General features: G+C 38.5%; 1 protein-coding gene across 2 annotated transcripts in view; it reads right to left on the minus strand.

The window, feature by feature from the left end:
* The window catches only part of CEP120 (centrosomal protein 120), a 38,273-nt gene extending 25,858 nt beyond the window's left edge, over positions 1-12,415 (minus strand). The window contains exons 1-10 of one of the 2 annotated variants that reach the window (XM_042809407.1): positions 12,334-12,415; positions 10,907-11,063; positions 9,985-10,099; positions 8,903-9,044; positions 5,765-5,913; positions 5,313-5,510; positions 3,563-3,790; positions 3,133-3,337; positions 2,422-2,520; positions 1,481-1,655 (exon numbers count right to left, since the gene is read on the minus strand). In XM_042809407.1, coding sequence (XP_042665341.1) covers positions 1,481-1,655; positions 2,422-2,520; positions 3,133-3,337; positions 3,563-3,790; positions 5,313-5,510; positions 5,765-5,913; positions 8,903-9,044; positions 9,985-10,099; positions 10,907-11,063; positions 12,334-12,385 — 1,520 coding nt within the window. In that variant the 5' untranslated portion in view covers positions 12,386-12,415. Of the gene's footprint in view, positions 1-1,480; positions 1,659-2,421; positions 2,521-3,132; positions 3,338-3,562; positions 3,791-5,312; positions 5,511-5,764; positions 5,914-8,902; positions 9,045-9,984; positions 10,100-10,906; positions 11,064-12,333 lie in introns of both variants that reach the window. The other variant, XM_042809406.1, reaches the window with a different exon arrangement.
* Positions 12,416-13,094: the final 679 nt, after the last annotated feature.

Raw genomic sequence — 13,094 nt, forward strand, 5'->3', positions numbered from 1 at the left:
AGTTTAATAGATGTGATTAATTTTTTTAAGCTTTTCAGAAAGAAAAACTAGCGTTAGTGAAAACAGCAGAAATACATGCAGTAGTAGAACTTACCTAAGAAATATTTAGGAGTTCTCACTTACTTCAGTGCTAATGCAGCTTCCTTTGTATTTGCTGTTATTTTGACAAAAAGCTTTCAAAATCCATATGGATGTTCAGAAACATGAATTAATCTTTTGTTATAGTAAAATTCTATTTCTCTGCACACTTTATAAAATAACTGAAGAAGAATTAGGTATTCTAGTACATGTAATTGTTTATAGTATATGTAATTCTGTGTTGTTCAGCCACGGTAATTGATGAAGTACAAATACACTCAGTGTCAGAACCATCTGAAAATTTAACTCACATTGGACGCTTTATGTTTATAATGCCCACGGTTCAATTTACTAAAAGGAAAGACATATTCTACAGGTATGACTGAGTGTGTACTGAAAGTACTGCATAAGCAAATTCAGGGTGTGATAACCAAGAGGCCAAGAATTTACTGAACTCTGGTTTGCTTGAACTGAAAATGCCAATTTATTTAATGTTAAAAAGCTGTAAATTAACATTAATGTTTCATATTCCAATATCTGTGAACTTTCGAACCATAATTTTAATAAAACCCTAAAAGAAAACAAGTTGATAAAAAAAACCACTGGGAGAATAAAAAATAAAAACACTAAGTTAAAGAAAAACAAACTGAATACTGAGATGGGGGCTTGTAAGTGGTGCTTCATCTTTCAGTTCTTATTTCTCTTATCCTCAATTTCTCCTCCATGCCAACTTTCACTCCCTGAAGATTATGCTCCAGAAGTGCTCCCACACTTTTCCTTCATGTTCAGTACAGTAACAAACTGATCTTTACACAAATGTTCCAAACTAGCATGGAGGCTTTGTATTTCTGCTTGAAGCACAACATTCAATTATCCAAAAGCTTGTCTTTTCTTTCAACTCGAGGAACAAATGTAAGAAGAATAGATGCATCTTCCTACTAAAATTTGCTCCCTGTATGAAAACCACTATCAAACCAGTAATACTACTGCTCAGAATGATAAAGCATTTACTACACAAGTTCTTCACTGTAAGAAAAAAGCGTGTGTATTTTAGATTCAACATCACACACAACCAATTATCTTACTAAAACACAACCTGTTCCTGATAGAGACATTAAATGCCACAGAAGTTATTCCTTCTATCACCTAGAAAAATAGTCAGAAGGAGAGAAAGGAGAATTACTGATATTCAGGTGAGCTATTTAATAAGAATTCCAGTGCAGGTTAAGTGTTACATACTGTCTTTAATGCTCTCAGAGGTTTAGTGACGGACTAGTTGAATATTCCAAAGCATTCAGCCAAATGAAAGTAAAATTCATCAGGCAGAATATTGATAGCAATTATTCAGAAGTATTAATTGCTCTACTACCAAGTGCAAGAAAAAAAACAAAACAAATCTTACCTTAAAATGCAGTTTATAGGAAAACCAACTTCTAGACCACGCACACTTCGTAAGTCTATTGAAAAGCAAAAATGGTGAGAGGCTGCTGGAATGAGAATTTTCTGCACTGATGCAGTCCCAGAACAACCAGATGCACTCACAGAACTGGGCTGAGGTGCAACTACAGGAGCATCACCTGCTGAAATCACAAGAGAACATGCACATTTTTAATAATTTGTTCTGCCCCAAACAACAAAATATATAGCTCATTTCTTATATAAGGGCAACTGCGTTACTTCCTGAACGATTTTAATTCCTTGCAGTATAAATTATAGTATTCAATTATGAAAGTCGATCACAGAAGTATTCCAGGCTTATCAAGTCCATGAACTGGGACCTTAGTCTCTCCACTACCTCTTTCAAAAACGTAACAGGTCAAACAACAATTTTTTACAAATAGGCTCTCCAAAAGTCAGCCTCCAAAACTTTTAAGACTAGAGCAGACAAAAAAGGCAAGATCTGTCAGAGAGAAGCTCATATGCCTTTTGTAAGCACTAGTTGTTCTGATCTTCTTTCTTCATAATCTTCCAAGATGTTTCTGTTATTGTAATTTAAAAAAAAATACATCATGGCTAGCATCAAATTTCCTTCTCCTTCTGCTGGTTTATAGAGTGATGTTTACATTAATAATAAAAAGGAAAACTTCAGTACTTCAACATCAGCTAGTTAGCATAATGTGGTAATGAAATTAAGTCTTCTAATTTACTTAGGTAACAGATTATGGCACTAAGTTGCTTTGTGCAATTAAATGGATGGGAAGAACTTTAAGGCTCTCACAGAGAAGAGAAAATAAAAATTCTTACAGTCTACAGTTAAAAATAATTTAAGTTGCTACTACATTTAAATTCCATTCAATGTATTAATTTTTGTAAGTTATTTTGCATTACTGGAATTTTCCAAACCTGAAAACAGCAGTGATTTTTCATTGCTCTGTGATTTGAAAACTGGGAGCTCTTCAGTGTATTGTTTGTTAACATCTTTGCAGGACTCATCCACTATCCCTGAAAGATAATATTGAAATGACATGTTTTTCGTCTTGCCAAAGCATTATGAAAGTGTTAACTACATATTCTTAACCACAGATTCGAAACAGTTTTATAGCTCATAAAAGTTTTGATGCATTTAACCTAAAAGGATTTAACCTTTGCTTTGCTAAGATCTGTTAGGGTTAGAAGAAATTTTTCAGAAATAGCAGACAAATACTGAGAACAAGATTTTCTTCTACAGAACACAGTTTCTTTAGGATCAGTATCTCCTCTTTTAAAAATCTAATTTTAAAAATTCTGTTTAAAACATTTGAACTTTTAGACCATTACAACCAAAGAAATAATTCTCTTCATGAGTTTGTACCGAACCTCACCATTCTCAGATTCAAGTAATTTCAAATGCTTCTGGTATTCTTTTTCAAGATGAAGACTATCCTTATCACTCACAATCCAGACAACAACAAATCCTCAATCTGAGGAGCACTTACACTATCACCTATCCTATGTAAACAATTCTTACTTGCCAAAGATTTATGACCACAGATGGGTAGTACATAATCCAAGATTGTGCTTGGCAATTAGGAAAAACAAAAACAAACAAACAAAAAACCCACATACATCACATACCAGCTCCCTTTAGCTCTGTGCCTTCTTCAAACTTCAGACTTTCTGCTTCACTTTCTGTTGCTTCACCTTCTCTTGGAGGAGAGTGGTCAGCTTGAGACGGGACATCCTGGGATCTCTGCTTCAGGCCCTCTGCTTCTCTATCAGTAGGTGAAAGAACTTTCTTTGGCTGTTTGAGTTCAGTTGGAATGTTCGAAGGAATCAAAGGCTGAATGAAGTGATATGATATTATTACTGATCATGGATTGAATGGGAAAAATTCTGTCTGTAGTAAGTCTGAGATTATCTTTCTGACATAGAAAAAATGAAGCAACAAAAGTATTCATCTTTTTCTGATTTTTTGTTACATATTTAACTGTCAAATATGACTTAGAAATATTCTTTCTTAAACATGAAACTGTGAAACAACACTCTAACTATTAGTAAGTTATACCTGATCATTTAAGCACTCCTTTTGCAGAATTACAGATACCCCAACAGTAGGAGCCATATCCAGAGGCAACTGTGGCAGGTTCTGCTTAGCCCTATTTGGTGGAACAAGGACAAATGCTCCTTCTATTGCCATAGGGTGTTGATCAATCTCCACACTTCCTTTCTTCAGTAGTCCAGACAGAGGTATTCCGGTGCTTCCAAGGGACTGGTCACCACAGCAAAGATGAATCTGTATACATACAGAAGTACCAGGAAGTAAACGCCATATGTATTTTCATATGTATTGCTAATAAAAACCTTCATCCCTAGTCTTGTCCCTATATGCTGAGAACCAGTATTCTGAGCAGTGTAAGAACTGCTGTGAGATTTCAGTGCTGAGCTGGCTGGCTGTGCCTAGTGTTATCACAGCATCTCATCAGTGCATGCTGTTTTTTGAGGACAATCATCACATCACCCCTTCTGGATCACAGATTTATTAGTGTGCCTTGTAAGCACAGTGCAGATTCATGCCCTTAAGGTATAAACATATAAAATGCATGACTCAGGAAGAAATAAAGCAATTTATTTGAAAGTTCATATTTAAACTCCACTTGAATAATTTAATCAAGCTTAAATAGCTTAACAGAATTAAGTAATCATACTCTTAAGTCTTGCTAAGAGTCTTAATTCCTTTTTCAAACTCTGACTCAACTCTTCCTACATTCCAGAGTCTAATATTTGCCTATTTCAGTAGAAGGATCTAAAAAATGTGATTTACGTTCCTCAATAAAATCTGTTTTCTGAAACTCATAAATCAATTTCACTTTTCCCAATAAATCACTTCTGTTTGTTAGTTTTCTTAAGCAAACCAGAGTGCTGTATTATATATAAATTTAACATTTAATACATATGAGACACTAATATACACATATGAACATACACCCAAATTTGCACATTTTGGCATTAGACTTCTTTTTCAGGGGAAAAAAAAAAAGTATATTAAAATTAAGGATAAAAAAAAAAAAAAGCTCTGCTACTGGATCCCAAATTTTAAGAAGCTATGTCAGAGAAACAGCTCTACATCAAGAAATAGATAGTTGTCTTTAGAGTATAAGTCTGGATATGGACCCTTTATAACTAACACTGTAGTACTTAACAGCTATGTTTAGAAAACCTACACTATCCTCAGCAACACTGACTTACTTGTAGTCACTTAAGAGCGACTTAAGTGTGAGCCAAGTGCAGATCACTATAAATACCCCCAACACTTAAAGGCACACCTAAAGACAAGCAATATCCCGTAACAGCCTGAATATGGCTGCAGCATTTTTTAAACAGCTGAGAAGCAGGGGGAAATCCCAGACCACTCTTATTATTCACACATAGTGCTGAAGGCAAGTCATTTTAGAACTTATTCGAGGGTTACAGGAGCATGGATTGCAGATGGTCTGCTTTCAGGAGGCTCCAGAGCTGAGAGCCCTAGGGGATGCCACATTAGCAACACTGTCATTTTGCAGCAGTGTCTTTCGCCATGACATGCGACCACCAAATTATGCTAAAGGTCACCACATTAGAGATTGCACTCTTTATGAGCAAGGAAACTTGTTGGTGTTTCTCACATTGGCATAAAAAATAAGTTATACTTAGCCAAAACACTGTAACATAAGGAAGCTTTGGGAAAAGAAATCTACTTTCAAAGCAAGCCAGATTCTATTTCCTTTATTTTCCGTATTTCATTTGTTTTCATCCACATTTGAGAAGGAACAGGTTACCTGCAGCTTTGACTGTGCACAAAGATACACCTGAAGGACATCGGCTGAACTACGTATTCGAACAGAAGCTCTTTCTGGTTCAAAGTTTGGATTAATCAAATCAGTGAAAGGTTCATTTGTTACATCATTTCCCAGTAATGAGTAGTAGAAAAAAAACTCAGGCTGATGCTCAGGAAGCTTCGTAGTACTAGGAACTAACTGAAAGAGAAGTGAAAAAGAAGAATGTATCACTACAGTTTAAGTGCCCAAAAGAATTCTGATCTTTTAACATGTTAGTACTACACAGAGTTTTACAATTTCAATTTAATTTATATTAATTCAGTATAGGGACAAGGCTATTTGTTACAAGAGAGAAGGTACCAAAAAAATCTAAATAGAAAGGAGCTACAGGATGGCAAAAATACAAGTGTAGCACAGTACTTCTTCAGAACTAAATGGGACGTGAAACAAACCTGTTCCAATTGTGTGGCAAATGCAATGGTCACAGACAAAACAAAATAGTCTCTGCAATGCTCTGCTGGTCCAATCTGATGATAGCCCTCTTCTTCATTCAGGACTGGTACAATACTTTTAGGATCAAGTCTAGAAAGAAGGGCAGACGCTAAGGGAAAAGAGACAATTAAGAAATAAGTTACACTGTTATCAAACTGCAGCAGAAATCTTCTTTATAATCACAATTTTTCCACATAGATAATAAAGAACTTGATGACTGGTCTCAAAGTGTTTCAGCATAAAGCAGATCCCTAGGCACAAACACCTTTCACTACAAAGGCATTGTGGGCTTGTTTTTTTAAATTATTTTCTATCAGGGATCACATACATCATTTTACACACCACCAGAAAGAATGCTAGAGCATTCCTAAAGTGATGTGAACTTTATTTCACTATGTTGGAGTCTGTTATGCTCCTTCTCTGACTTGTTGAAAGAGATGAAAGGCAGTAACTGGACAGGTCAGACTGTCCACCTGTTGATGAAGTACGATGTTTCACTGTGCAGACCTTTGGAATGGCTCATGTGAAAAAGCTTCACCTGAAGTCTTCAGTGCTATAAAACTAACATAAAACACCAGAGACTTGCATTGTGGGTTTTCTAGTTTTGTGGAAAATACACAGGAAAGTAGTGCTTTTAGGTTTCACAAGCGGTGTGTCAGACGCTCTTTAGTCACTGCTTCCAATTTGCCAGCCTCCAGCAACACCAACGTACCCACTGAACTACAGCCCTCTTTAACTGATTACTCACCTACAAGTTCGTATCACAAGGCAAATACAAAACCAACCAAATATCCTTTTGTGTCCCCTTTAACTTATGATATTCTACAATACCATGAAGCATGCTGTATGCAAACCAGCTTTTACTGCCAGTAAAAGGATCAGTGCTTTCCACCTAAAATCGCAAGGTCTTGGCAGCCTGCATGCTTTGAAGATCAAAGACGAAAACGAAATCTGAACTCCTGTTCAGGCTTCAGAATCACAGATGTGACGTTATACAGATGAGACCAAGAAGACAGTGTACTTAAAGAAACAGCCAGCTCAAACCTGGATGCAAGAGGACAGTTTCTAAAATCCACTTCATGCCCCAAACATCTAATCACAGTAACTTTGATACATCTCCATTAATGAGTCCACTTCCAATCCAACAAAATTTTGAGACTCACCATCAGAGCTAGACACGGATGGAAGAATTGTCAGAGGCAAGGAGGTAAAGTAACCAAAAATTGTAATTTGTAAAGCTGCACTGAAATTGTACTTCAACATCAAATAACTTCTACATACTGAAATACAGTTTAGAACATACGGAGAGATTTATGTGAGACATATGGAGATGAATTAAGCAAAATAATGCTTACAAACCATATTACACAACTTATGTCAAGCAAAATTATAAGGCAGTTAATGCAAATCTTGTAATTATACATAATTTACACTTGAAATATGCACCTCTGCTTCCTTAAAAATAAGGAAAATGATGGAGTAAAGAAACACACTGCCTACTCAAGAATGAACCCTTTAAATCATTTACTAGTTACACAGTTACACATTCTAGTAACTTAATAGATTTAATACATTTAATAGATTTCAAAGCGCCTCAGACAACAGCAAATAGTAATAATCCCACAGCACTTTAGGTTGTGAACCAAAAGGCTCTGTTTCAAACACTGGTAAAACTTAGATCACTCCTGACAGTGAGGTGAAATTAAAAATGTGTATGAATTAAAAAAAGAAACCATTCCCTGTCTAACAAAAGCAGTACTGGGCAACGCAGGGCTGTTGTACCCAATGCTTAGAACACTAAAGAAGAATTTTCTATCATTTTCTATACAGTGAGCCAGCATCGTGAAGGATGACAGAGCTCCAGGTCACATAGGAAGAGGTGAAAAATTAGGAAGTCATTTACAATGCTTCACTGCCTCTGTGACAAACTTCAGATTATGTAAAATTGCCTGTGCTTTGCTATGAACTTAAAAGGACTCGTGGCAGGGGAGTTGGAGCTTGATTATCCTTGGGGTCCCTTAGAATCACAGAACAGCTAGGATTTGAAGTAAACTCAATATACCTGGAACTCCTGTAACGCCATAGCCCGTAACACAGCTGAGAAGGCAAAACGAGGGCCAGAAATCTTGTGCACTGCTGCCACTGAAACTTTATCAAACCACAGTCACAGACCATGGCAAGCAAATGATTAGTTTGGAATTATGAAGAAGTTACCCTTAGAGTGAGAACAGAATGTACTACAAGGTGTGTAAACAAAAATCCTCCAGTCTAATGGAGACTCTATTCTGACAAATGGAAGTAGGTCTGGTTTTGGATGCAAAGAGATATATCTGTTTTTAGTTTGTTTTTAAAACAAAAACACATCGATCAAGTTTCTACAGAGATTTAAAATTAAAAGAACAGCAAAACCTGAACTTTCTCCAAAAGACACACATACAAAAATGAGTGAAAAGCATAGGACACATGAAGACACCTTGTACTATTCAATATAATTCAAGTTCTAACAGATGTTGATATATTTCACAAATTATCTCTGAAAGGAATGTAGAAGAGAATCCGGTTCCAGAATTACTGCCAACAGTTAACTTGCAGATGTTACTGCAAAAATTTGTTGAAGTACTGAGTGGCTTAGCTTAGACAAAAAAAAAAACAACATGTTAAAGGAAAAAGTGGGGAAAAAAAAGCTGACTACTCAACCAATGAATTACTGTGCTACTTGGCAACTTGTCAGTTTAGATTTAGAATTACACACTGTAAAAAAACTCCCTTTGTTTTCTTTCTTTAGCAACAGGACTGAGATCTGACCTGACTGAAATGCCAGTAGGAGTAAGCATGAGTCTCTGATGCTGATTTTGAAGATCAGTTAGCCTGTATCTCTGTCCACCTAAGAAACTCAAAGTAAAGCACCTCTGCTATTACAACACAGTGCGTTTCCTATTCACGTGATTTATGGTTACACATGATACAAATGATTTACAGTTAATTAATGTTCAACTACTGTAGCTCTCTTTGAGCTCAAACACCACGTTTGCATCAAGCAATACACACCCAAAACAGGAGCATCTGTAATTCAAAGCCAACGGTATTGTATTACTTACCCCTCCCTTCTCTAGGGGCTGCCTCCTTTGCTTTTAAATCACCAACTGGTGCTTTGGAATCAGTTTCCAACATAATGCCTACTTTTATTTCGGATTTAAATTTAGCATACTTGTTACTTAGCAAAGAATACCACCTTGGTGTCTACAAAATCAGAAAAGGAAAAAACATTTTCAAAGTAGCAAAATCATAAAATACGGTAATAGACAACAGATTTGCTCTGGCAATTCTATTTTATTATTCACAGAAAATCACCCTAGCGTTCATTTGCAAAAACATGGTCTATTCTGCACTGCTACACTCAATACTCTATATCATCATCCTTGGAAGAAGAGCTGAACATACTCTCTTCCATTGATTTACAAAGTAAACTGTGGGGGAGCAAAATATAAAATGAGTCATCTAATTAGAAGAGAGAATGTTTAAATTTTCAACTAAAAGAGTGCAGACTGTATTACATGGATTATAAATTTTAAGTGGGATGTCAAAACGCTAAAGCAACATCGTATCGTGACCCATGCCACAACTACATCCTGATCAAGCACAACATAAAATTCACTTATCAAAATTCTATGTAAACAATCATGATTTCTCCTGCTTTGTTAATGGGCCAGAACTTCAGAACCCCTCAGACATCCTCTGTATGAAAAAAAATAAAAATAAAAAGAACACATCACAAACAGCTTCACTCTCTAAAGTTTTGACTTAACTACATTTAGTTGCTCAGTAAAGGACCTTGTTTTCTTCTTTTCCCCAGCTGGTAAGTCATAGCAGCGATTAAACAGAGTGATCAGAAATGTTTCAACCCTCCAATTCTAAAGTGTAAGAATTCTTTTTTAATCTGCATACTTGGCTTTTTCATGTTCCAGAGCAGGCTGTGTAAATATTTTTCATTCCAATAACACTGACACAAAACTACTTTCATTTGTTCTCTTCAAAAAAAAAAAGGCAAGTATGTGATGAAGTAGGACTCATTCTCCTCCTGAACAACTCAAAGATTCAAATTTTGCCTTAATTCAAATTCTACTGCCAGAGCACTGTTTTATAAACATCAAAATGTAAGACTTTACACTTAGAAACATACCTGTTTCTTTTCCTGCACAGCCCTTAAATCAAGCACAACATAGCCTATGTTCTCTTTAGCTGAAGACAGAGGATCCAAAGCAAAACACTGGAGTTTGATAGGTGTGCGCTGCAGCCTGTAAGAACATCTCAGTTGAAATCCAAAACGTAAAAATTAACCTGTGCAATTAGGTCATAACAAACGATTCACATGTTTCAAACATATCAACAACAATTTATTGAGATTTCTAACATAGCTAGTTCTAATAAGTTAGCAATTCAGCTTACACCCAATTCTAAAAATTTGGGATTAAGCAACAGATAACGAATAAATAGATAAATCTGGTAAGAGAAGCTTACTGGACTCTGAAAGACCCTCAAGAGATATTAAATTCAGTCTTTTCCACGTTCATGAAACAAGTAATGCAACTGAACTGCATCTTCACTTGGGAGCAAAAGATTGTTGCAAAGCACCTGCATGTTCTTAGAGGCATAGGTGTGGTATCCAGCATGAGGTGCATTTAGACATCTTTCCCTCCTCCAAGTTCAAGTGGCCTTCTCATTTCTCTGACAGATTCTAATAGTATCTCCATATTTTCAATTAAAAATGATGACTGTTCTGGAAACCAAAACCAATGTATCAGTTCTTCTAGCAGGATTCTCAGGCTTTAAGTTAATTCTTTGTCAGGGTTTATGTAAGAAAGCAAGAATCCAGTACTTCTCCAATTTTTTTTTTTTAAGTAGTTCCAACAGAAGCTTTAGAAACTTCTAGTCATGTATATCACCCCATAATACTTTTCTCTGTTGTGAAAACAAAACAGTAGATCATTTCACAGATAAAAGAAAGCTTCTATTTATAAGTAGTTTAGATTAAACACTGTGTTTCAGCAGCTGTAAGCACAAGAAAATTAAGTTTTATCTCAGGCTAAACTTTCTGCTGTTACCTGTGCTGATGAAGTGCTTTTCGATCGAGTTCCCAGGCCAATTCAGTGGCAAATTCCGGCTGATCAGTATGCTCCACGGGATCAGTAGCCAGCTGTTCTCCATCAAACTTCGCTTCAACTATAAGCATGTGTTTGGGTCGTTTTGGAAAACAGCGTCCTGAAACACAGTGCAATCATCAGACACCACCAATGGAACAAGGGAGCTCCGATCCTTACTGCAAACCAATTACACGGAGATGTATTCACCCATCTTCCTCAAACTTTCCCTGCAATTGTAGTTTTCTTACTTTGAAATGTCTTCTCACTACTTAGAAAGAAGCACCCAGAAACAGCAAGATACCAGGTAACAGCTAAGAACTATGATAGAAACCAAGTACTTGGTATGATTTAACATTGAGAAATCTAAGAAAGGGAAAAAGTCAAGGCAATAGGTGGCAAACAGCAAAGATAAAGCATTCGTCCTTCACTGCAAATTTTACTACTCTCCTGCATTAAAAGAGCAAGCATGATCTCATGAATTACTAAAAAGTTTATCCAAGCACGTGCTGTGCTTTTTAGAATTCACTACTAAGAGAACGTAGAAAGCTGCATAGGATTTGTCTTGGATTCAGCATCCTTCTACATTTTAATTCATAGTTTTTGTGACAAAATGAATGCCTAAAGTTTACAGGCGTCACAAAACAGAGGCTCCATGCATTTCAGTTATCAGCAAGCAACATAAGCAGCCAGAGAAATAACACAGTGCTTTACAAATGGAAAGCATTCAGACACACGCCCCAACAGCACCGACAACTTGCACAGACTATTCATACACCTCAGCAAGCCTATCCAGCACAAATCTCAGATGACCTGCGATTAACCAGCACACAGCATAACGGTGGATTTGGTAACTGGGCTTGTGAAACAGCAGACTGGAACAACAAAAACAAAACATAAATGAGAAGAGCCCAGTGAGAAAATTCCTATTCTATTCCTCTGCTCATCATTTCTCCAATGTCTTGGGCCCAGCAGAAGTCAGAGACCAGGAGAAGTCAGCAGGAGGTTTTGCTTCCCACAGCTGGAAAAGGCGGAGACGGTCGCCTTTACAGGGGTGACGGCTCTATTCAACCGGGCAGCAACAAAAGGTCACGTGGAAAAGCAGCAATAAGGGGTTTAAGCATCAGCTACGGCAAGTAGAGATACGTATAAGGATGGACGTCCACGACGTTTAAGCCATAAAGAACGAAACCTCGCTGCGCCTTTTCTATACGAAAGCCAGCACTAGAGCTGGCTCCGCTTCCTACAGATCGCCTGTCCGTGCAGCGAAGCATAAAGAAGCCGCCGCGGTCCACCCACAACATTCCCCCGGAACACGCTCTGTCCACGACTCCCCACTGGCCGTGTGACTTCAAGGCTACGGCTCGTGTTTAGAATCCGCCCCCGCTTACCTTCCAGAACGGAGACGACGATCAGCAGCCGGTCGGCAGCCCTGGACACCATCGCCCCGCTCTGCCCGGCGGGCGCGACCACAACGCCGGCGCGGACCGGAAGCGCCGCCAGCACTGCCCGGCAGCCTCACGCAGCTTCCAGCGCGACCGTGCTTCCGCCTGGCAACAGCGGCACCGCCCTGCGCGCGCGCCCGCGCACTTCCTGCACGACGCAGTGTCTCCGCGGGGTTGGGCGGTGACGCCGCTTCCGGCGCGCCGTTGTGACATAAGGCGGCGCGGGCAACGCGCTCTCTTCGGCTCGCTTCGCTGAAAGCGGAGCGATGGCCTGCTGGCCGGCTGCTCGAACACGGCGGCCTGGGGCTGCGCAGCTGGCAGAATCGTGCGGTGGACCTGGCAGCTGCTTTCCTTTTCCCAGTGTGAAAACTGGTTTCTCTTGGACTGGCTCCCGGGGCTTTACAGGAGATCTCCCAGTGTCAAACTGCCGATGTTTATAGCTGAGATGAACCAGAGTGCAGCAGACGCTATATTTAGACACTGTATTTATCGTTGGTTAATAAAGCTTCTCAGAAGTGTGTGTGCCCATCCCTGCAGGTGCTGCAGGTCGTGCGTGGGCCCTAGGCAGCCTGAGCTGGGGGGGTGTGCAACCAGCTTATGGCAGGGCTGGACTGGGGGGCTGTGAGCTCCCTTACAACCTGACTGTGCTGCGATTCTATGAATGCTATTGCTATCAGACTTGCACTTGTTATGTTGCTGTCCCTACT

This window comes from Centrocercus urophasianus, unplaced genomic scaffold (genome assembly GCF_019232065.1).
Source record: "Centrocercus urophasianus isolate 14NV4802_14NV808 unplaced genomic scaffold, USGS_Curo_1.0 seq_1194, whole genome shotgun sequence".
NCBI classification, from domain to species: Eukaryota; Metazoa; Chordata; class Aves; order Galliformes; family Phasianidae; genus Centrocercus; species Centrocercus urophasianus.